The sequence below is a fragment of the Hydra vulgaris genome, chromosome 12 (assembly GCF_038396675.1).
Source record: "Hydra vulgaris chromosome 12, alternate assembly HydraT2T_AEP".
In the NCBI taxonomy this organism is placed as follows: domain Eukaryota; kingdom Metazoa; phylum Cnidaria; class Hydrozoa; order Anthoathecata; family Hydridae; genus Hydra; species Hydra vulgaris.
This window is the reverse complement of record NC_088931.1, coordinates 5,388,247-5,412,928: the sequence shown is the minus strand read 5'-3', so window position 1 is coordinate 5,412,928 and position 24,682 is coordinate 5,388,247. Positions and strand designations below refer to the sequence as shown.

The window sequence follows — 24,682 nt, the reverse complement described above, 5'->3', positions numbered from 1 at the left end:
TTCTGGAAAAATGTATATAAGCTTGCTAAAATTGAGAATAATGATTTGAAAGAGATTTACAGTTTCATTAGATGTTCATTCTCAAGTCAAAATGACCCAAATATCAACTGTGGCAGCTGCTGCAATCTGATGTGATCATTGCATACACAAAGCTATGGAAAGAGCTAATAACACAATATTAACCTGAGCTGGAAAGACATCAAAAAATCTATTAGATTGTTAAGCTTGAAAATATTACATTTTAACCTACTCAAACTGACAAGCTAGTGCCTTGTCCTATAATCATAAAGTTGCATCTATTTCTCTTTTCTAAAAATATAATCATAAAGTTGCATCTATTTCTCTTTTCTAAAAATACTATTGTAGCCACTGCTCAAATGAATAGTAGCCATGATATCATGATCATCAGCCAATACTCAATTTTGTCTAATATTTCATTTAGTAAAGTTGCATCTATTTACTGTATCTTTCCCTTCATTCTCTATAAACTTTTATTTACATATTTTTTTCCTTGTACATCAATGTTTTCTCATTTTCATGCTCTTTAGATTCTTAAAGTCTCCTGTTATTGTCCTTTAACAACATTCTCTGCTTTGTGATTACTCCCAACTTGCAACCTTTGCTTGCAGTCTTGTTGGGAGTAATATATTATTAAAAAAAAAAGATTATATATATATACATAAATATACATCTCTCTCTCTCTCTCTCTCTCTCTCTCTCTCTCTCTCTCTCTCTCTCTCTCTCTCTCTCTCTCTCTCTCTCTCTCTCTATATATATATATATATATATATATATATATATATATAATTTTTTTATATACTTTTAGGATGACATAGCACAAGCTAGAGCATTTGCATCTGATTTACAAAATGCAAACCTGCGGTTTAAAGCAGTAAGATTTTTGTTATGCAATTAAAATATTTAATTGATGAATTTATTAATCTATATTATGTACACAGCAAATCTACACAGTACTCCTAATGTTAGCAGTAATTGTAAAATTGAATTATTCATTCTAATAAATGACTACAGCATTTTTATTAAATAAAACATTTTTACTTAAATTAAAAAAAACTGTAAAAATCGTGTTCTGTTCAAACATTTATATACAAATAAAATACTTACCTTTTTAGGAGCAAGAGAAAGTTTTGAATACAATTGAAATATATGATTCACAGATTGAAAGTTTAAAATCACAAAACCGGTTTGTATTACTATATAATTTTTAAAATATATGCTTTATATTGCAAAATGTATTCTACAAAGATATTCTACAAACATTTAAATTTGATTCTTTAACTAACAATTTAGTTAAACATTTTTTAAAACATTTAACTTTCGTTCAGATCATATAAAATGCAAAATAAGTTTTAAATTATTTTAATAATGATGGTAAATTTTATTTTTCTGACATTATTTAATGATTTTAACTACACTTGATTTTAGCATCAAGGTACAATGTAAAGTCATTATTTTGAAGATAAAGCTTTGTGTACTTATATTAAAATTATATTTATAATTGATTTTTAATGTGGTTCTCTTTTTTATCATTTTTATGCTGTGATATGTTGAAGAATTGACACTTTAAATTTGATATACTGAATTGACAAGGGCAAATCAATTTTTTGTTTAGGATTCAAATTAGGTAAGTTCAGTTTTAGAATTCAATTAAGTCAAGATTTTTGTATGCTCATACTTACACCAAATGGTTGTTTGATTATCAAATTTTTTGATTAGAGCTTAGAAACAAAAAAACAATAAAACTAGCCAAAATTTGCTTCAAAAAATAAATAAAAGCTAACTAGATTAAAGTGATATTCTACCATTATTTTTTTTAAAGATACATGTAAATAAAATGTAAAACCATTTTAAGCAGGTTTAGATTTTTAAATATCTAAATGTTCTTTAATGGATTGAATTGATAATTTTTCATCTTAAGCTAGGCTTTAATTATATATTTTTAATGAACATCCTAGTATAAAACAAATGTTTGGAGTTTAAAATAAATATTTAGATCCTCACATGTTTCAAAATATGAAATATTAATTTTTAAATTTTATTAATCTTTTTTTTAAATTTTAATCTTTTTTAAAGGTTATTTTAGTTCTTTTTTTTTTTTTTTCATAACTTTTATATATATATATGTTTTTCATAACTACAACATTACTGCATGTTAATGTGGTAGTGATGTAGTGGTAGCGTACTTGCTTCATAACCAAAAAGTTCAGAGTTTGATCTCCACCATGGGTAGTACTGTGTTTCCACCATGGGTAGTACTGTGTTTCCACACAGCAACCTTGTTCTTCAAGGTTTGTATTTCGGAGTTAAAGAGTTTAGAGAGAGTTGTCACCACAATTAAAGTAGCCTCCTTGACTATAGTTGCCTTCTTGGCCTTGGGGAAGTGAATTAACATAAAAATATATAAAGCTTTTGACATTTTGTTGCTTGAGTATTTATACTAAACTTGTAGTAAGGAACAGTAAGTTGAAAGATTTTATGAAGAATTAGTAAGTATAAGTTTAGCAAGGTTACTTTAGATTTAACTTGCAATCATTAATATCAATTTAATGCAGAAATATATAATGCAATACAAACTTGTTATATATAATCTATTTAGGTGTGCTCCTTTCTAGCATTATCTTTAAATTTTAATTAGTGACATAAAAAGACTTCAAAACACCAGTTATAAAGTTTTTAAAAACAGTTGTTGCAATTACCATGAAAAGCTTCAGCCAATTGTTACATTCAGCCAAAACTAAAACAAGCATAAGAAAAGTTAAAAATATCTTAAAAATATAAATGCAATGTTAATTATTTATAACACAACATTATATAATGATAGTTGTATTGCAAGATAGTAAAAGATAGTATCACTGCCTGACCCTATAATAATGGCAGCATTTAGTACCAAGTAGTAATCCTGCTTGGCACTAAACGCTGTCAAGTAACATCACAATTTAGTAACACCTCTTGGTCTGGCTAGGATTAAAATCTAACTCTACACATTTCTTTGTTCATCAAAGTTCATGTTTCATGAGAAAGGGTTGTAACCACAAAAAGTCTAATAATAAGTCTCCTCAATTGTAGTGGCCCTCTCAGCCTTAGGGAGGGGAATAACATTAAAAAAAACACCTGTTTATCCTCAGAAACACCTTTCAAAACCTTTGTATCATCGTAGTTATTTTGAAGGGCTATTCAATTGCACTTTCATTTAAGTGCAATTGATTAGCCCAGCTCTATTTTCAAGTAACCTAATTCCACAAGCAATTTTTAATTTAAAATATATTTTTTTAAATACAAAACCATGTCACTTTGAGGTAAATCTAAAGAATATGATAAAAAGTGGACATGTTTAAGAAAGCAAAATAAAATAAAAACTAATATAAAATGTATAATCCTTTTTTCCTAAACATATTTATCTTTATCATAAACTATACAGGAAAACAATAAAAATATTTGCTTTGTACAAAAGCTGCTTAAACTGAATGGATTCCTTTAAAATACATTATTTATAATAAATTCAAATGAAAAAAAACTTATTCAAGTGCTGTTCCTAAGTGCTCCGAAAATTCTTACTTGTCTAGTTTTTTTTCTTAAACATTAAATCTTTAGAATTCTCTCCCTTCATCTTGTTTTCCTGATTCATATAATTTGCAATATTTTAAGTCGTCTGTTAATCATTTACTTGCTTTATAAACTTCTTTTCTCTTCCAGTATCTTCCAACTCAATAGTTCAACTCTAATAGTTCAACTCTAATAGTGGTTGCTTGCAGCCTTGTTGGAAGTGAAAAAGTTGGAAAAAAAAAAGAAATTTTGCAACAAAAAACCCTTACAGAAACTCAGACTAAAAAAATAAATTTAAAATTGTTAACTGTTTAACAGCAACCTTTATTAGCTTCATTTGCTTTGGGAAATAATGAAATGCAACCTTCATTAGCTTCTTAGTTTGTGAAACAGTGAGATAAGGGTAAACTCACTGCGGACCATATGTTTTTACATGTAGTGTGATAATATTTTTCACCTTTTTTTTTTTCACCGTTTTTCGCAAATCCATCCTTGTTATTTATTGGGCCATCAAATATTTTACTGTAAATAGCTTAAAAGCGCTAAACATATTTTTTAAGTTGAGAATTCAATTGAAGTTCAGTTTTACATAGGAATATGCATTTTTTAAATTTTTTTAATGAATAACACCTTGTCTTATATGTTATTATAGTATTCTTTTGGTTGTAATAGTCTAATGATTGCAGTGGTTTCTCCATTGTAGAAGTCTTTTGATTGTTAGGCATATTAAGTGTTCTTATTGCCCCTGCTATCAATATATACTGTTAATATCTTTCAAAATGTTAATATTTACACAGCAAAAAAGATTTGATTATCCTAAATAGAAAAAAATTGTAAAATTTAAACTGGTGTTTACAGGTACTCGGTGTAGGTGTTTTTTTAATAGCTATAAGTTTTTTTACAATAACTTGAAAGCGTATCTTCAGAATTTTAACATCCCTAATAGATATTTAAATTCTAATGAATTTAAATGTCATACTGAATAACAGCACTACAAAAAAGCTTTTTTTACCATGTGAACCCTAAAATGTAGGTTATCGTAATATTTTTGGAACAACTTTTCTATTTCTGTTAAAATTTGGTGTGATAATTTCTTAATTGCTTTATGTTAAATTCATTCATTCACTAAAAAGTTTAAATGATTCAAAATGCTTTTTATTCTTTTACAGTGAAAATATATTAAAATGAGATCAAAGTTCAATCTCAGGTTCAGCCCCAATGCAAAATTTCAAGCTGTCTCTTACAAAAACAAAATAAAATGGAATGAAAACATTTTAGCAAAGACTGTGGGTTATTTAAAAAAAACAACTGTCAAAGCTAAAAATTGGTTAAACAATGTATGTTGATCCTAGAATTATAAATTCCATGTTAGATGTTACTTGTACTAAAATTGGTGAAAATAAAAGCCATATATCAATTTTGATAAAAGATAAGGAGAATGCAATATTATTGCTTGCAAAAAATAAAAACAATCTATAAAGTATTATGAAAAAAGAACTTTCCACATCTTAAGTATATTAAAGTAATCTTTTATCTTATATTAAAAATATATTAATTAGTATGTATATTGTATACATACTAATAAAAACTTGAAAAACCATTGTTTATACTGCAACCTATCATGTTTTTTTTTTTTTTATTTATTTCTGATTTACTCCCAACAAGGCTGTAAGCAACCACTATTAAGTTGGGATTTACAAGAAAACAAAGAAGAAACAGACAGAAGACTTGAAAATGAGTCAAGATAACATGAAAGATAGGAGAAAATTCCAAAAAATTAAAGTGCAACAAAAAAAACCACACCAATAAAAGTTTTGCATGCAGGGACAGATACAGTAAAAAGATAATACTTTGCTAAATGACGAATTAAGCAAAAATGAGTTTTGGTTGATGAAACTTGCGATGATTGCTCCTTTGAGCAGCAATGGTAGTATTTAAAGAAAAGAAAAAGAGATGCAACTTTATGACAATGGGAGAGGGGCTCAAGTTTGGCAGATCCAACTACACTTATTCGTTTTTGGACCTTGTCTAGATGAGAAAGATCATTAGAACCAACCAAATATGACAACAGTATTCAGACAACTGTATGTTTGTTTAACTGTATTCCATATAGGAACATGTAAGAGATTTATAGTGGTAAAGAATGGAATCAGCAGTATAAAAAATATCAACCTTACCAGATGCTAACTTATGCTATCAATTTTTAGAGACTCTAGGAAAAAAATTGGGACTTCAGACTCCAAATTTTTTTTTACCTTTTTTGAGTCTATTAACCAGAGCTTTTAGGTATGAAAAAAAGTCCCTAAAATGCTATAGAAGACTAAATAAATTTTCAATTATGCTGTAAAAAATTATAATTTATTTTTAGTTTTATTCTTTGCTAGAAAATTAACTATTTCTATAAAGTTAAAGGTATTTCTAGTAATAAAATTTATATAATGAACTTGTTATCTTTAAGGTACATGCAGTAGTGAGTGGTAGAGTGCTATGCGAAAAGTTCAACTTTCTCTTATTTTAAACCCTTCCCAAAATTACATAATTAGTTAAATAATCCACAAAAGTAGTTATTAAAATCATTATTTTAATAACTTGTATTATAATAACTTGTAGGCTAAACGTGTATTTAAACCAAAATGATCTCATGCGTTTTTATTAAATTTAAATTATAAAATAAAATATTTTTAATTTGATGACATATTAAACACATTTAATAGATGTTTCAAGTTACACTTGTTAAATGATACTTTCTAACTGTGTTTAAAAACTATTTTATCAGTAAACCATATTTTTGGATATAATTTAAATAAATTAATGGTACCGGTCCAACCTATACACATAAAAAATAAAATGCTAAATAATTTATCTTATATCAATCACATTTCAGTCTTAAAAGAATCATCAATATGTTTTACTAGCTGTCAAGTTATTCCTTCTTCACATTTAAGCATAAGTGACCATTTACCTATTGCTATAAATATTAATCTTAAAAATGAAAATCTAGCACCAGTTTTAAATAATATACTTAAAAAATACAATACAATTCCAAATTATGCTTGAAATGATAACAATTTTATCAAAATATATAATCAGAATCTCTCTGCGTTTTTTAGAGATTACACTTTAGTTAGAGAAGCAATAGAAAAAAAAACTCAAACAACACGTGAAAAGATTTAAAATGCTTTTCTTCTAGCAATGGAAGAATATTTCCAACAAAGAGAGTTCTGTATTTACTTTAAATTATGGTGGATGCCAGAAATCAAATTATGCAATGACATTCTTTCTTTCCACTTATGGAAATGGAAAAAATCTAACTACAACAGATTGCAGGAATCCGCTTTATTTACTACTGACCTTTTATGGAAACCATATATATAATTAAATGCAAAATTAACATCCACTATGGTGCTTGACATTTTCTTACTCCTTATTCCATTCTGTACCTATACAAATCTCTTATTTGTCCTTTTATGGAATACTGTTTCTTATTTGGACTGGCTCTTCTAATGATGCTCTTTCTCTTCTAGACATGGTCTGAAAACGCATAGTAAACATATTTGGACTTGCTCTATCTGCTAAGCTTAAGCCTCTTTCCTATTGTTGTAAAGTTGCATCTCTTTCTCTTTTCTACAAATACTATCATGGTCGCTGCTCAAAGGAGCTATCATCTCTAGTTCCATCAACTAAAACTGATTTTCGCTTGACTCCTCATTTAGCAAAGTCTCATTTGTTTACTGTAACTGTCCGTGCATGCTCTAAAATCTTTTATTCGTCCTTACACTTCAACCCTTTGGAGCTCTCCCTATCTTAGTTTTTTCCTTAGTCATACAATCTACAACTTTTCAAGTCTTCTGTCAACTGTTTACTTGCTATATCACTATTCTTTTTTTAAGCTCATAACTTAAAAATTAATAAAGTCACCAAAAACATTGAATACCTTTGGAAAACTAATCCTCCAAAATTTCGAAACAATATCCAAAAAATTAAATCAACTTTAAACACTCGTATTTTTGGTACAAATAAGAAGAGAAATTGTAATGGAATTTCAACAAAACTTTTATATAACTCTGAACAGTACCGCAATTACTAACAACAATTATGAACACCGTCATTTTCCACAACTCATAAGTCTTAAGAAATAGTCTTATCAACTTCCGACATCGAAAATTGCATTCTTAAGCTTTAGTCTTATAGATCTCATGATTACTGTAATGAACATCTTACTTAAATGAATTACTGCAGAACATCTTAAATATTTTTTTAACAACCATATCCTAATATGGCCTTCGTAGTTTTACAATAATATCTTTAATAATGATCGCAGATTACTTACCGATTTCCATTATTGTTCCAATAGTCAAATCTTATAAAAAATCTCTTGAAAATCCGAATAACTATTGCAGAATTATTATCATACCTATTTTCACAAAACTCTTCTGATATATTATCATGCAAGTATGTCCAGAAATATCAGATTTACTCGAAATAAATCTGACATTTAGAAATATCAGAGCCACTCTCATCAATTTGATTTCATGCAAAATAGTTCAACATTTCATGCAGAATTTCTTTTGAGTGAAACAATAAAACACTTTAATAATAATAATTCATCAGTATTTTAGATACAAATAAGGCCTTTGATAGCTGTAACTGGGACTTGTTTGAAAAATTTATTACAACAAAAATTTACCACTATCAGTAGTTTGCGCTCTACAATCATTATACTGCTAATCAGTTAAATCATTTCTGTTTGTCTCAAAGCATGTGACAAGGATCCATTTTATCGCCAGATTTGTACAATATCTACACTGAAAGTATATAAAGTCAAATTGCTTCAGATTACAAAGTTAGAACAACAGTAAGTGGTATATACACAGGTATTATTGCTTATGCAGACAATATAATCCTAAAAAGTCCTACTCTTTTTAGACTACAAGAATTAGTTAATAAAGTTTAATGCAAAACTTATATATCAAACTAAACACCAAAAAAATCAAGTTTTGCTTTCTCAGTTACAAATAACACAATTAAAATTAACAGTTCTTCCCTACATCTCAATAATAAACAAAAACAACATGGATTCCTAAGGTGTTTAGAATGGATAATCAAGACCATATACAAAATATAGCTACTCTCCAATTAGCAATCGTAAATGAATGCATTATTCAATTTCAATCAGCCTCCAGAGCTTTTATAGAATCTGGAATTTGTTTTTGTCAGCCACTAACTATACTGTATTTGTTCAAATCTCTGGCTGTACCAAATCAATCATACAGCTTAGATCAGCATTAAAACTCCTTTTCAACATATCAAAGTACAACAAAAATGATCTACATTCCTTCTTTAAAATTATTGTTATGTCTACCATTCTCATTTAAAATAAATTAAATCTGTTTATCAGACACTGAGCGACTTGTTTTTTCCAGATTTTGACGTATCAAAGATTCATAAGGATAACCACTTTATCAATGAAGTAATGCAAATTTGCAACCAACTGAAGCTAAGCTTAGTCCAGTATTTGATTAAAGGGCAAAAAAATCATTGTCAAGCGTCCAAACACTAGCGTAGAAGATAAAATAGCGGCAATTCTAAACTAGTCCTTTGAATTCTTAAATATTAAATAGCAAAGAACCATATTTAAAAACTTGATGGAAGAAGGTATTCCAAAAAAAACTTAAGTTAAATTTCAGACTAATTGAATAAACTATTAGTTTTATACACTATGCCTTTTTGGGTGATAAAAAGAATAAATTAATAAATAAAACTAGCTGTCCTGACCTGTAAAATACAGATCTTGGTAGGTCTATTTAACAGCGAGCATTTCTATACTTATAAACTTCTTTAAATCTTTATCATAGATGACAGTTGCATAACATTTCTCTCAGTGTTTTTGGAAACTTTCAGAAAAAGGCTATAATAAAAACAGCATTAAATTAAACATTAATTATAAGCAATATCTGTTAGTTTAAAGAATATCATTAGAAAACCACGTTTGAGAAATACTTGCTTAAACTTTGGCATCAACACAAGTGTCAAACTGCAGGCGCAAGGTTCTGAGCCAGAACTCTAACCATATTCTTATGTTCTTTAAAAGCAATGTCTGCTATAGGCGATGTATGGCATAAACACGCTGCACATTTTTGAATAATTTATATGCCTGATGGCTTGTCATACGCAGCATTATTCAATGCGTTTGTGCTTTTACTGGTTTAAAGTTATATAACTGTTGGCTAAACATATCTAAATCAATAAAAGTTGATAAGGGTTAATTAGGAAACATGCTTATGCTAATATAAAATTTAAAAAATCCCAAATCCAACAATTTTTATGATGAGCAGTACTCCTGGACTTGGACTTCGCAACGGTTTCTATTAGAGGTCAGTATTGAACAACAATCCTAGAAGACATAAAAATAGGACTCAGTGAATGGGTTGCCATTCATCAATATAGGAATGTTGACAGTATTGCGATAGTTGTTTGCAGTAAATAAGTGAGTTTTGTTGGGTTTAAAAAGCTCCAATCTGTTATAGAAGTGAGTTCAGATTCAAGATTTTCTGTCATGCTAGGTGTATAAAGTTGAATCATCAGCAAATAGAGCCACTTTAAATGTAAGGTTTTCAGGAAGATCATTTATGTATATAAGAAACAATAAAAGACCAAGGATAGAACCTTGAGGTACCCCAGAAGTTACTGGAAATGAAGAAGAGTGTTGTCCGTTGAGGATGACTTTAATACTGTAGTTAGAAAGAAACGATAAAAAACTCTCATAATTTTTTTCAGATACACCATATGACACAAGCTTATGGAAAAAATATATGGGTATTGAACTTGGAACTTCTCGCTTATGAGGCGAGAAGAGAATTTGACTTGGTATGGGATGTTAGAAATTTGTTTATCAAAAACTCAAAGATCTTGCTAATAACAGATAGAAGACTGATCGGATGATATTATTATTTTCTTTATAAGTAAATACATTATCTAGCTATTTATGAGAACTTACAAAGCAAAAGATTTTATTAATCAAGTTGATTTTGGGTGCAGAGGTTGCAGCTTATACTAATTCCTGAGATTTCTCACTATAGATCTAACTAAAAATAATGCTTACAGAGGGTGATCATTTGATTTGCCAATTTTTTGTGGGTTTTGAAGGCATTTACCTCAGAATAATTTAGCAAATTTATTTGAGGCAGATGCCTTCAAGATGCTTTGAAGGTTGATTTGAACATGGGCGCTTGTTACATATGATTGCTGCACATTTCTCTATGGTCAAAAGTAAATGAGAGCTAAAGATATTGCAAAACATGGGCTAAACATAAGCCGTATGCAAAAAAAGGCAATATAAGTTTTCCATATTAAATCAGAAGGGATACCAAATAGTTGGAGGGTTCAAAATGTTCTCCAGAGTTCAAAAATCGGAACCACAAGTGCCTATTTCCGGCAGGCAGGAAAGCAAGATTCAGTCAAGCACTTATTAAATAGTTTAGAGATAATTGAAGAGATTTCTAAATAACACTTTTCTAAGACTATGGCAGGAATGTTGTCTGAACCACAAGCCATGGAAGAGTTTAATTGAGATATGACTTTGGCTACGGAAGATGGAGTGCTTTGAATGTCTAACACTTGCATGAATTAGAGATGGAATGTTAAACTTACCTTTGTTAATGACGCTGTTGAAGATTTTCCAAATTTAATGTATTTAAAAACTTTAAAAAAAAGTTCTTAAAAGACTTTGTTGAAGATTTTTCAAAAGTTTAACTTTTTAGATAAGATATGAGGTTTATTGGAATATTGGAGCTTAGCATCAGACAGCACTTTTATAAATTAATTTCTTGCAATAATAGAGGTATGTCCTCAAGTATTTTTTTCTTTTGAAAAAAATGATTACAATTAGAACTAGCAGCTGCACAAGAAGTCGGAAACCATGGAGTAGAATGAGGCTTGACTTGGAGCCGACGAGTAAAAATAAAAGTTTCCATACCTGAATGGATCCAGGTCATTACATAAGAGGTACGTTTATCAGCGGAGAGAGAAAAGACATTAGCCCAAGGGCCGTCACAAAGAAAATCACAAAAAAGAATCCTAGTCAGCTTTAGGGTAGTAGTTAGTAGTGTGATGATGTGTGTGGTAAGTATGATGTGTGGTGAGTCTAAAGAAGAAGTATGAAATGAAAGACTTTAGAGATCATTGCATGGTATGAACAACTTAATGGAGAACAAAGAGAAACTGAACGCAAACTAGGGCCAGATAAAAGACAAATCAAGTAATAAAAGTAAGTGGTTGGTGTTGTCTGGAAAACGAGTCACAAAGTTAACTATCTGAGTATGAGAAAAGTTTTGTGTCAGCAAGGTCAGTGGTGTTAGAGCCAAGCCATTCAGTGTAACACAAATGTTGTCTCAAGTAAATTGTTTCATCCCTTCACAGTTGTTTCATCCCCTCACGGTGTCATTCCCTCATCCCCTCATGGCGTCAGATCAAGTTTTTGTGATCATTACCAAAAATAAACTTGAAAATGCAAATTATCCACAACTATAGTGAATCTCCATTGCAAATTGAATATGCTACGGATTTGCTGCCATATATACAGGTAACTTCAAATGACACTACTAAAAAAAACCATTTAAGTAACTCAATAAAATGTTCATAGCTAGAACAGTAATAGAATTAAGTTGAAACATCCTTTTATTGATCATTACCATATATAGTCTTTATTACTTAATTTTTTGTTTTAAATGTAAATTTAATGTTTTAAGTGAAAATTTGTGTTCCAATTTTTAAAACAAATACGCAATACTATCAGTTGTTAGTACAAACTTGACATAGAATGGACTTACTGTTTCAAATTGTCTTATGCTTCGATTACTTCTTAGTATAATATAAACCTTATTGCAATTGGTTTAAAATTAAAAGAGATCAAAATTTAGTTATCAACATTTTAAAGTAGCATACATTTTAAGGTACAAGTACCTGTTTAGCATTTATTTCAATTTTGTCTGTATATTTACAGTTTGCCAAATAAAAGTTTTTTATTATGCGGTTAGAGTTTGTTTTTGTTTTTTTCGTAATTTTATTTTTTTAACTTCAATAGTCAAATGATAGCTTTATTTTAATGTTTTAGAAAATTGTTATGTGAAAACAAAACATTAAAGGCTTTAAATAGTGAACTCCAAATCCATGCTGAGCAGCAAAAAGAACAGCTTAAACATAGTGTTAGTTTTTTATTTTTATTTTAATATGTGACATTTCATTAAAAAATGAAACTTCATATTTTTCATATACCTAAGTATATCACCATTATAACTATTATTGTTGTTGTTTTTATTACTATAATTAATGTTTAATAAAAGCATTGGATAGAAGAATAAAAAATTATGTCTTTATGGCTGATAAGTTGTCAATATGTATTATAGCATTTTTAATTATCAGCTATTAAAATATAGTTTCGAAGGTTTAAGAATAGAGTTATTAACAATGTACCACAATGTTCTTGATCCATTACTTATAATTTTAATGATTTTATTTTGAATTTTCAGTGCAATTTACATATTGATTATGCAAAATAATGTCAGTTGTCAAATATAGCAATGAAAACTGGCTACTAAGATAAAACAATGAAAACTGGTTACTAATATACAACAATGAAAAGTGCTATTCATATTAGTAGTAATCACTCAAAAACAAAATAAAAATTGTTTTTATTTATAATCTTTTTTGTTCATTTAAATTTAAGTTTTTTTTAAACATTTTACTAGTAATTACTTTATACTCAAAAATGTCAAATTATTAAATTAAGAATTGTTGAACTTAAACCACAATTTAAAAAAACTGTTTATCAAGCTTCACTTGGTTGTAGTCATATTAAAGTGTCACATAATGTTGTTAAACATCACATATTGAATATATTTAAATTTATTATAACTTTTTTTTAAAATTTTGTTAAAATAGGTAAAATCGCAGCAATATAATTTATCAGAAAAATCTGCTGAAGGAACAATTCGTAAATTGCAGAATGAAATATTAGGACTGGAAAGTCGGTTTGTTTACTTTGTTTTTAATTTCTGAATAATCCTTAAATAAATAAATAATTATCCCTCACTTTTTATTTCTGCATTCTTTTAATAAAAAAATTGCAGAGATGCAAGAAACATGGTTAAATATTAAGGATGTTATATAAATGGTTATATTAAAGATGTTATATAAATGGTAAATATTAAAGATGTTATAAAAATGGTTATATAAATTTTTGAATTCTTCTATGTATATATCTTATGTTTTTGATACTACTATGTTTTTCTCTATTGTGTCCACCATTTTCTTATTCCTGATTCCATTTTCTACCTCTACAAATCTCTTATTTATCTCTGTAGAGAATACTGTTTTCATATTTGGTTTGGTTTTTCTAATAATGCTTATTCTCTTCAAGGTCCAAAAGCACATTTTAACTGTTGTTGGACCTGCTTGATCTGTCAAGCTTGAGCTCATTTGTCATAAGATTACAACTCTTTCTTTCAAATACTATCATGGTTGCCGCTCAAACAAGCTAATCTCGTTTTTATCATGATGATTTTATCATCCAAAACTCTTTTTTTTTCCCACATATTTATGTTTTCCTGACTCATACAACCTACAACTTTTCAAGTGTTCTGTCAACTATTTCTTTTTTCTTGAACATTTTTTTTTTGTTTTCTAATAAGTTCCAACTTAGTAGTGGTTGCTTGCAGCCTTGCCGCGAGTGATCTAGTATTAAAAAAATATATGCTCGTAGGTTTACTTAGATGCAACACTGCCACAGTTAGGTCACTCCTAGGTAAGGTGGGTCACACCTAAGTAAGTGGTCACATCTAAGTAAGTCTCTATGAAGAAGTAATGTACTGTTGATTGGTAAGTCTCCATCTGGAAGTTAGTTTACTGGCCTCTACAGCTTTAAAGCAATTTGAGTATTTAAGGAATACTTTTTTAAATAATTTTGAAAACAATGGTCTGAAAAGATAATCAAATATAAATATAAAAAGGGTCCCCGTCCTACTTTTTGACCAATAAATATTTTATATTATCTAATTATTGTTTTTGGTAATATATGATAATAAAAATACATAATACCATTAAAAAACACATATAAAGTTTGTTTTTAGGTTAAATTGCTGAATTAAATATACATTAAAGATTCAATTTTAACAATAAGTTTTTTAATATTACTATTTATTTATTGTCAGACAAACAATAGCATACTTTAATCATTAAGCCTAAAATTGATTATAAAATAGCTTCAAGACAATAAAAAAACAAAAAAAATACAATTTTAGAATGGTTATAACCTTGAAACTGACAATCAACCCACCCATGCACACATACAGACATTTTCAAAGAAAAAATTTATTTTTTTAACCCTTTTTTTCAACACTTCAACATCATTACATTTTAAAGTAGTTACAATGTTTACATTTCAAAGAAATTTTATGCTTTAAAATTTAAAGAAACAACCTTGAAAAAGTTTAGTTAAAATTTTAATTAAACTTTTTCACTTTTTTTTATTTTTTAAGCACAAAAAACTAAATAAACTAAAAAATTTTTTTCTTTAATGGTGAAGTTTTAGGTGAAATACTAAAACTTACTTAATTCTTATATAAAAATTTCAACTAAAGAGACCAGCTTAATAACTATTCTATAATAGTTCTATAATTCTATTGCAAAATCATAATGATTATAGATCAAAAAGCAGGAATCTAGCAGCATTCTTAATCAGTTTAAAATATGATCAATTTCTGAGTAAGGGTCCTTGTTGATTATCTGGTGATAAATGTTAGAGTTTTTATCCTGGTCAATGAATTTATTATTACTTTATATTCATTTTTTTATATTCATAGGTTCTTATAGTAAATTGTTTTAAATTTTTACCTTTTTATTCAACATTTTATTTGAATAAGTTACAAAGTTTGATTTGAAAAAATGATAACAATCTAAAAAGAAGAAAAGTAATTATGATTAATTTTTTAATTAAAATATAATATGATCATCTTTATTTATAGAAATTGTTATATGTTGTTACATTTTAGTGTGGCTTTGTACTCAAAAGAGTTAGACAAACTGCATTATGAAAACAGTGATTTGGAAGAGAAGCTAGCAACTCTACAAAAAAAAAAGTTAATTTTTATTGAATTTATGCAAGAAATTTTTCTTATATTGCACATTTACAAAAGTATCACATGTAGTACCACGTACTAAGCAGTACAATATTTTGTACTATTTGGTACACCCACAAACCATGTTTTGGTACACCACTAACCTTGTTTTGGTACACCACAAACCATGTTTTGATACACCACAAACCATGTTTTGGTACACCACTAACCTTGTTTTGGTACACCACAAACCATGTTTTGATACACCACAAACCATGTTTTGGGACACCACAAACCATGTTTTGATACACCACAAACCATGTTTTGGGACACCACAAATCATGTTTTGGGACACCACAAACCATGTTTTGGGACACCACAAACCATGTTTTGGGACACATTTTATGCTCTGTATACTACTTGATACAATAGGAAAATAAGCATTTACTTTTTTTGTTTCTAAATTAATCATTTGCATTTTTTTCCTTTATAACTCAATTAAGTAAATGAAAATCATTGCTTTTTTTATAGTAATATGCATGAAGAAAATGAGCAGGAGGCTGTGATGAGAGTTCGTGATAGCGTTCAGTTAGTTGAAAATGCTCTTATAGAAAAGGAAAAGGTAATGTTATAAACAAAGTAAATACTTTTCTAATGAAAAGTTTTTGCAGCAAATTGGAAGATAAGAATTCAAGAAAAAGATTGCTATGTTAATTTCTTTTTTTTTTTTTTTTGTTATCTTTACTTATTTATTTTTTTTGAAAATTTTCTTTTTATTAAAAAATTTCAGAAGAGTTTTTTTTATTTCAAAATCAAAATATATCAATAATGTAAGGTTTGTACCTTTTTCTTGAAATTTAAGATTAACCCTTTATTGTTGATATAATGTTGATTAAAATTTATTCCATTTTAATAATGGTTTACTTTTTATTTTTTTTTGACTTTGATAACTTCAATTATATCTTTAACAAAATCCATTTAATTAGTTTATTTTTGTTGTCTTGTAAAAAAATTTGTTAAAACATACAAAAAATCAGTTGATACATAATTAGATATTAAATCATAAAATTTAAAAGTAAATTTGTTTTGTTTTAAATTCAACGATATTTTTATTTTAAATATAAATTAAAAAAGATTTTGAATGTAAATATGCTTTTTAGAGTTTTTTTTAATCTCTTCAAAGATTAAATAAATGAGAATGTCTGACATATCGACTGTATAGAGCACAAATGTAGTATGTCCAAAAACCAAAATACGGAGAAAAATGGATTTCAATTTTCAAAATATTTGCTAAAATCAAGATATTACACTTGTGTTTTGTGTTATATCTAATGATGGATATCACTTGTGGACATATTACAAATGTCCTCTACAAGCTTATGTTACTGCCAATAAGAATATAGTAAAACATTGATTTCATAAAAATGTGGACATACTACATTTGTGCTCTATACAGTCCATATGTGTATCATATCTATTACATTAGGATTAGTTTAGATGAAGTTGTATCAATTCTCGTTTTGGCAGAGATTGTCTGCAATAAGTTACTAGATGTTTGTCATTAGCAGAGTTGGGGTCAAATATGTTTGATCAAATACAAATACTAATTCAATATATTTCCAAATACTAATTCAGATATATGCAATCAGCATTTTCTAAATACAAATGCAAATAATTGTAGTTTATGTTAAGATGATTCGAGGTAAAGATGGCTTCCGGAGAAACTAAACTTCCGTTTGATTAATTAACATTAAGCCTATGCACATACATTAGTTAATAATTTAAGTAATTAATAATTAATACTTCTTTTATTAATTAACAACCTAGTATGATTTATGTCAACAACAAAAAAACAACCTAATATTTAGATTCCCTAAGTGAGCTGTTGCTGATCTTCTACTTAAAAAAGCGTTTTTTTGTTTTTTTATAAACCAGATCGTAAATTTTTTCATATATTCATTCTGTTGCTTTTTTCTAATTACTGTCTACTTACTTTTTTACAAAGAGAAATAATATTCTGAGAAAGAATCTGTAATCCAAACTCATTTTTTATTTCCCCAGTTATCCAACAAGAAGTAAAAGATTATTTATCCACAATGAATCCAAAAAAGAACACAGGTCCCAACAGCATTTCCACATATATACTTATCTTAGCATCAAAAGAACTAAGTCATCCATCAACTGCCATAATTTATGAATTGTTTAAATCCGGAACATATCCTGACCTATTTTAAATTATTAGGGTTATTCCAATCTTGAAAAAAGGCTCAAACTCAAATCATCTTAACTATTGACCAATATCACTACTATACAATATCAGTAATTGCTGGAAAAATTTATGTATAAGAAGTTAAAAAGTTTTCTAAGCCAACACAGTTGTCTATATAAGCTTCAATTTGGATTTTGCAAAAAACACTGTACTAACCAAGCACTCATAGACATAACCGAAACCGAAACTATATGCGAGGCTTTAGACAATAACACATTTATTTGCGGGGTTCTTATTGATAACAGAAAACATTTAATGCTTTGAGAAGTTGCTCAATCATAGATTAAGTCATATCTCTTAAACCGTTTTCAATTTGTTACGATCTTCGATTCTCTTCTAATACCAAATCAATAAGGGGTGATGCGGAATTTATCAGACAAATCCTAATTTCATTATTTGAGCATAATAATTAGTTTTTGTGGCTTATCTTTGATTTTATCACAAAATCTGATTATTATTTAAGCATAATAATCAGTTTTTGTGGTAAAATGAGGTTAAATGCAGCTGAACGAGAATCTTTTCGAAAGCGACTAAAAATGTTTTTTGTAAATAAACCTAATATAAAAAAAAAAAAAATCGTAAATCATTTTGAAAAGGAAGGATTTGCTCAAAGTACAATATATGATAACCTAAAAAGATTTGAATCTTTTCAATCGTTTTCTGATAGAAAGCACCCTGGTCGTCCGACATTCTGGACTAGAGTTAAGAAAGCCGAATTAACGAGACTTGTCAACAATCGAAAAGGGGTCAGTCAGAGAAAAATAGGTATTAAATTTGGTGTAAATCAATCGACAATTGGTCGCCAGTTAAAAAAATGAATATTAAATATAGAAAACGTGAAAAGACTCCAAAATACACTATAGAACAACAAATAAAGGCAAAGAAAAGAAGCAGGAAACTAGTTAACCAACTCTATAACACAAAATCGCTTCTAGTCATCGATGACGAAAAATACTTTTGTTTTGCAGGGGACAACATGCCTGGAAAATTCTGGATACTACACAAACAACAAAAAGACATGCCCAGAAAGTGTTCGTTTTATAGGAAAAGAGAAATTTCCAAAAAAATTATTAATGTGGATAGCCATATCTGACCGTGGTATGTCCGAGCCATTGTTTCGCACTTCCAAGGCTGTAGCGATCAATTCATCAATCAATATTAATGAATGTTTAGAAAAACGACTTCTTCCATTTATTCACAAGTAACATGGAGACTTTAACTATTTATTTTGGCCAGATTTAGCAAGTTCTCATTATTCTAAAGATTCTCTAAATTGGATGGACCAATATGTCTATTACGTTGATAAAGAATCCAATCCCCCAAATGTGCCTCAAGCACGACCAATGGAAAATTTTTGGGGACATTTGACACAGAAGGTTTACGAGGGAGATTGGCTAGCCTCAACAGAGCAAGTTTTGATTGATTGCATTAAACTAAAACTTTTAAACTTTAAATTTAAACTTTTTACAGTCGCATATGAAAGGCGTCAGAGCAAAATTGAGATCAATTGCAGATGGTGATGTTTTTTCATATAAAAAATAATATATTTTTATTAAAAGGTAAATGCTTTATTTAAAAAAAATATAATAGTAGTTTGTTTTTTTATTTATAAATAAGTTATTGACGTTTTTATTTTGTCCGATAACTTCCGCATCACCCGTTATCTGTAGTTGTTCCTCAAGATTCCATTCTTGGCCTTCCCCTTTTTCTTATCTACGTTAATGACCTAAACACATGCACTAATGCACTATGTTCTCAAAAACATACCATTTGATGATGACACTAATGTCCTAATAACTTAAAAATCAACTAAAAAAATAAGTTAACACCTAATTACAACCTGGCCTGTTTGGTTCAATGGTTAAGTTCCAATAAAATATCCCTAAATGCCATTTAATTGCTCACTAATTGGTTCAACATTACTATCACATTCGTGGCTTGAAAAAGCCTGGCCCAACTAAACACAGCTATCACTATTTAGGTCTGCTGCTGATATTTAATCTGTCAAGTTTTATCAGGTTTATCATAATTTTTTTATTATGGGTATTAGTATTTGGTACAAAAACTAGATTTGAATTACCAAATACAATGGGTATTAGTATTTGGTACTTCAAATCTAGATTTTTTTTTTTTATGAAGTAACCAGGTTACTTCATTAAAAAAAAAGATTTATTATGAAGTAACCTGGCCATGAAAGTATACTAAGCTTCTTAACAGTGTTCTCCTCTCATTAATTCAGTGACTCAAAGCATCATACAATTGTTTTCCGATTTCATATTGTAGTTCTTTTATTTTTGTCAACATGAACTCCAATGAAATGTCAGAGGAAACTAAAGTTGTATCTCGTCGACAAAGTGCTACCACAGTTGATTTTGCATGAGTCAAAAGTTCTACTAAATCATATATCATTCTACATTCTTTTTTGTTCATCCTAATTGAATCATGGATGTTGGAATCAAGTTAACTTTGGAAATCAGTCTAGCATAAACAACAAGCTGCTCCATCAGGTTTTGCAAACCATGATTAAATGGATGACCTTTCCAATTGTTTTTTAATTCCAATTCTATTTCCAAACTCAATTTTTACGTACTTTTGTAAAAAACTTTCATTTTTATTTGGGGACTTTTTAAACATTTTTACAATTTTCCTGACTTTTTATAACGAGTCCAATAATTTGGTGCTTAATTTTAACTTCAGATGTTTCATTAATTAACAATGAATCATTTGAATCTTGAATTTAATCCTCCTCTTGAGTAAACAATTTCTGATAACTAAAGTTATTTAATAAACCTTATGTATTTGGATAGCTACATTAATTGAACGGACATTAAGTAAATTTTTGTAATTAAATAAACCTGTATTTTGATAACTTCATTCATTAAACTGATGTTAAAAAAATGTTCCTAAACCATGCACAGATTTTTTCGATAAAAAACAGAAAGAGAAACAATAAAAGGAAAACATTGCAAAGAGAATAAACAGATTTAAAAACAAACAGCTACTATATCAAAGCCTATATTTACATTTTATGATGTACAAATTCTTAATTACAAATTAAACTTAAACTTAATGTACTTTTTACTTTTTTGATGACCTTGAAATTCCGGGAAATTTCTGAGCATAATCCCAGAATTTTGAGATAAACAATTTGTATGGAATCTCTAGATTTTGGGAACCCAGGATTGCAATCCCTATGGTAGAGCTCTTTCATCAACAAAGTTAAGGAATCTATCCAAGTTAAAAGTAATAAGTAAGGTTCTGCTGTGTTATTTATCTCTATAATTATTCGTTGTTTTGACCTTATCCTTTATATCTGTACAATTTAAGTTGTTTTTGCTTTTTCTTAAATAGCATTGGTTTTGTTGATGTTTTTGTTAATGTATTGATATCATTCTAAATAACTGCTTTTTTTTTTTCATTTTTCATGTTCCTGCTTTTTTTTCTTTTTTTTTGTTTTCTTTTTATTATTATATCATTATTATTATTATTTATTACCAGTAATAGTAATATGTTATATATTTTGTTAAATTTACAGTGAATATTTGTAGGTCATCACCTTTTTGTCAGTTATATAACTGTTTGTAGCTGATCCTAACTTTGTATTTACTTTATTAAGTGAAATAAATGATTAATTGATTAAGAAAAAATATAAAGATTTTTCAAGACAAGACTGATAAAACTGTCTACTATAAAGAAGAATGAAAACAGGTCTTCTAACAAATATCACTTGTTATAAATGAAAAAAAAAAACATAAACCTCATAGTATTTCCTAGAAAAGCACTGGCTAATCTAGTTTATGGAACTGCAAATACATTTCAATCAAATACCAATATTAGTAATTACTTAAAATATTAAATACAAATATTTAAGAAATTTTTTTATTTAATACAATACAAATACAAGTAAGCTAAATTAGCCCAATTTTACAAAATACAAATACTTATTTGACCCTAACCCTGGTTTTGAATGGTAGTGAATAAATAACTTTTAAAAATTATAATATAAAACTTTTAAATATATGCAAATCACAATAAAAATACTCACATAATGCAATAAAAATACTCATGGACAAGCATCTGTTTGTAAAAAATTGCTTCAACACTACCATATTGTAATGTTTAAATAAGAAAATAACGCTAACTACCTAAGAGATAAACTTGAATTTAATTTAGTCTACATTTTCTTAGTGTGAGGTGTATTGAACCGGTAATGTCAGCTAATGAACTAAACAGTTAATTATTTGAGTGCCTAAAGCTTAAACACTTTTTAGAATAAGGTAACATTGGCATAATTGTTAAGTTATATTTTGCTATAACTTCAAACTTTTATTATTTTAGGCTGTTGTCAGTGAACAACAGAAAGTGCAAGAAATAATTAGACTTCAAGAAGCTTTGAAAAGCTTGATAAGTCATGCTGAAGAAGAAAAAAGGAAGGAGGTAACTTTTATGGTGTCTTAAACAAATAAATATATGAAATGTGCAGCATGATTGTCAGTTCATGTCTAATATAGTCTTACTAATATATTAAAGGTTGTTTGAAGATGTTTATGAAATGTCTTTCATGTTTCTCAGTTTTATTATTTTTTTTATTAAATGTTTATAGGTATCACGCATTAAAGCTCAAAGTGACAAAGAAATTCGTCATTTAATGGAAGATCTTCATTACCAAGAGAATGTAAACTTTTGTATTTTCTATTTGATTTTTGATTTTCTATGTAAACTTTACCCAAGGTTTCAGAAGGGTCACCATTTGGGAGATTTTTTCCTTCAATAAATTAATAGAAATTCATGAAAGTATCTATATTAAATAAACACAGAACATATTAATAAGTTTGTTCTGCTTGTATACAATTGCTCACAAAAGGTGATTTGTGTTTTGTGACAATTATTGTTGAGCTTTTTGAAAAAGAAACTATAAAACTGTTGTTCATTTTGTGAGAAGATAGTAATGCAGGATCTTTCAAGTAAGTAAGACTTTTAACACCAAAACTGTGCTATGGTGTTGAAATTTTTTAGATGAAATTTATTTTGTGTTAAAACAACTTTTGTTGTTTCTTTTGTTGAAATTTTATTAAAATGCCATTTAAAATTAATTTTAAAGTTGGTGAAACTTATTTAGAATAATTGAAATTAAAATAACTTTATTGTTTGTACAAGAGGTGTTTTATTTGTTATGTTATCAAATAAGATAAGGGTGTTAAGGATGTGTTATTAAGGTTTTATTTAGATTTTTTTTTCTATTTTAATGAAAAGTATATTGCATGAAGTGCATTGTGAATAAAAATTGTATTGATAAGTGAATAAAAAATATATTTAATAAAAGTAGTCATATAAAAAGCTTTTTGTTCTCCTTTTAACTACAAAAATTTACTGTTAATTTTCATACAAAAATTTTCATATATTTATTTTTATGGATTGCCTCCATTTATATTTATAAAATTTGTGTTGTTTGCTTTTTTTTTATAAAAAACATAAAATGCTGTAATTTAGTGTTAAATAAAATAAATATGAAATTGAAGCATACAAGCAAAGTTTTTTTTAATTTGGTTTTTTTCGGTTTAAAATTTTTTTTTATTAGTTCACTTCAGTCTTGGTTAAAAACAAAACAAAATTTTATAGTTCATTTATTTCATTAATTTTGGAGATGATTTATTTCATAAATTTTGTTGGATCATTTCTTTCATAAATTTTGGGTGGTCATTTATCTCATAAATTTTGAAGATCATTTATTTCATAAATTTGGGTGTTCATTTATTGCAAAAATTTAGAATGGAAGATTTTAAAAAACACCAAAGAAAACAAAAAAATTATTTAAATTTTTTTATGTTTTTTTTTTTTTATATATAAACAATCTTCTTCACATTTATGGCTAACTTTGTTCTTTTGGCAGTGATGACATTACCAGAAGAAAAAAAAAACTCTTTCTGAAATACCTAGTATGCATAGGTATTTCTGTGTATAGTTAGATAGAATTGGGTACTGTGACCTCATTAGTTTCCCCCACAATAATGTTTGTCTTTTCTTCAGCTGTTTTGGCTACTAAATAATGATAAAGTTCTAAAACCAAATTAGTTGTTGTTGAAGCACTGCATTCTGAAATATCTTGTCTCAGCCTTTTTCTAAGCAATTTGTGGTGATTATATTAGTATTTTGATCGCCTTCTTTTTCTGTTTTGCTGCTACTCATTGGAGGTTTTTCATATTGTTTTCTTTTTTTCCAATCAATATAACTTCTTTTATTTCATTGCATTTTTTACATTCAATCAAGGGCCTTTATTTTTAAAAGTTTGCAAATAAATGAATCAGCACCTTTGCACCTCAATAATTGAGAGATATTTTTCCTGCAGCTCACAATCATCATTTTTATAAATATTCCTGTTGGTTTGTGTTTGTGATGTTGATGGGCAAGATGGTGCAAGGAATATAGTTAAGACATTACATATTTTATTGTTGGTCTTTTATCGGCTGATAAGGTTACTGAAATATTGCGAATTTTTTCAAGAAATGGAATGCTGTATATTAATGTTTTCTATTGATCATCTGAGGGACATAATTTTTCAAACTCTTTATTAGCTTTTCCAAGTACTTTAATTGTATCTTTGACTAAACAACTGACTTTACAAGGCTTGAATTAAGTGTTTCTGAATTGCGATATCTGGAAATATTTCTAGTCAACAAATTCTCAGTTTATTAAAAAATGTAAACACTGTTTTAATGAAACGTTCAATTTATCATAT

At 27.8% G+C, this 24,682-nt stretch overlaps 1 protein-coding gene across 3 annotated transcripts in view; it reads left to right on the top strand.

Annotated features, from left to right (window-relative positions):
• Positions 1–24,682, top strand: part of LOC100213959 (sodium channel and clathrin linker 1) — a 94,582-nt gene that overhangs the window by 43,424 nt on the left and 26,476 nt on the right. For all 3 annotated transcript variants that reach the window (XR_010642078.1, XM_065811316.1, XM_065811317.1), the window contains 8 exons: positions 827–892; positions 1,134–1,204; positions 12,677–12,767; positions 13,504–13,592; positions 15,612–15,698; positions 16,209–16,299; positions 22,285–22,383; positions 22,550–22,621. Coding sequence is in view for 2 of the 3 variants with exons in the window: in XM_065811316.1 (XP_065667388.1) it covers positions 827–892; positions 1,134–1,204; positions 12,677–12,767; positions 13,504–13,592; positions 15,612–15,698; positions 16,209–16,299; positions 22,285–22,383; positions 22,550–22,621 (666 nt within the window). In the remaining variant the exon portion in view is untranslated. The remainder of the gene's footprint in view (positions 1–826; positions 893–1,133; positions 1,205–12,676; positions 12,768–13,503; positions 13,593–15,611; positions 15,699–16,208; positions 16,300–22,284; positions 22,384–22,549; positions 22,622–24,682) is intronic.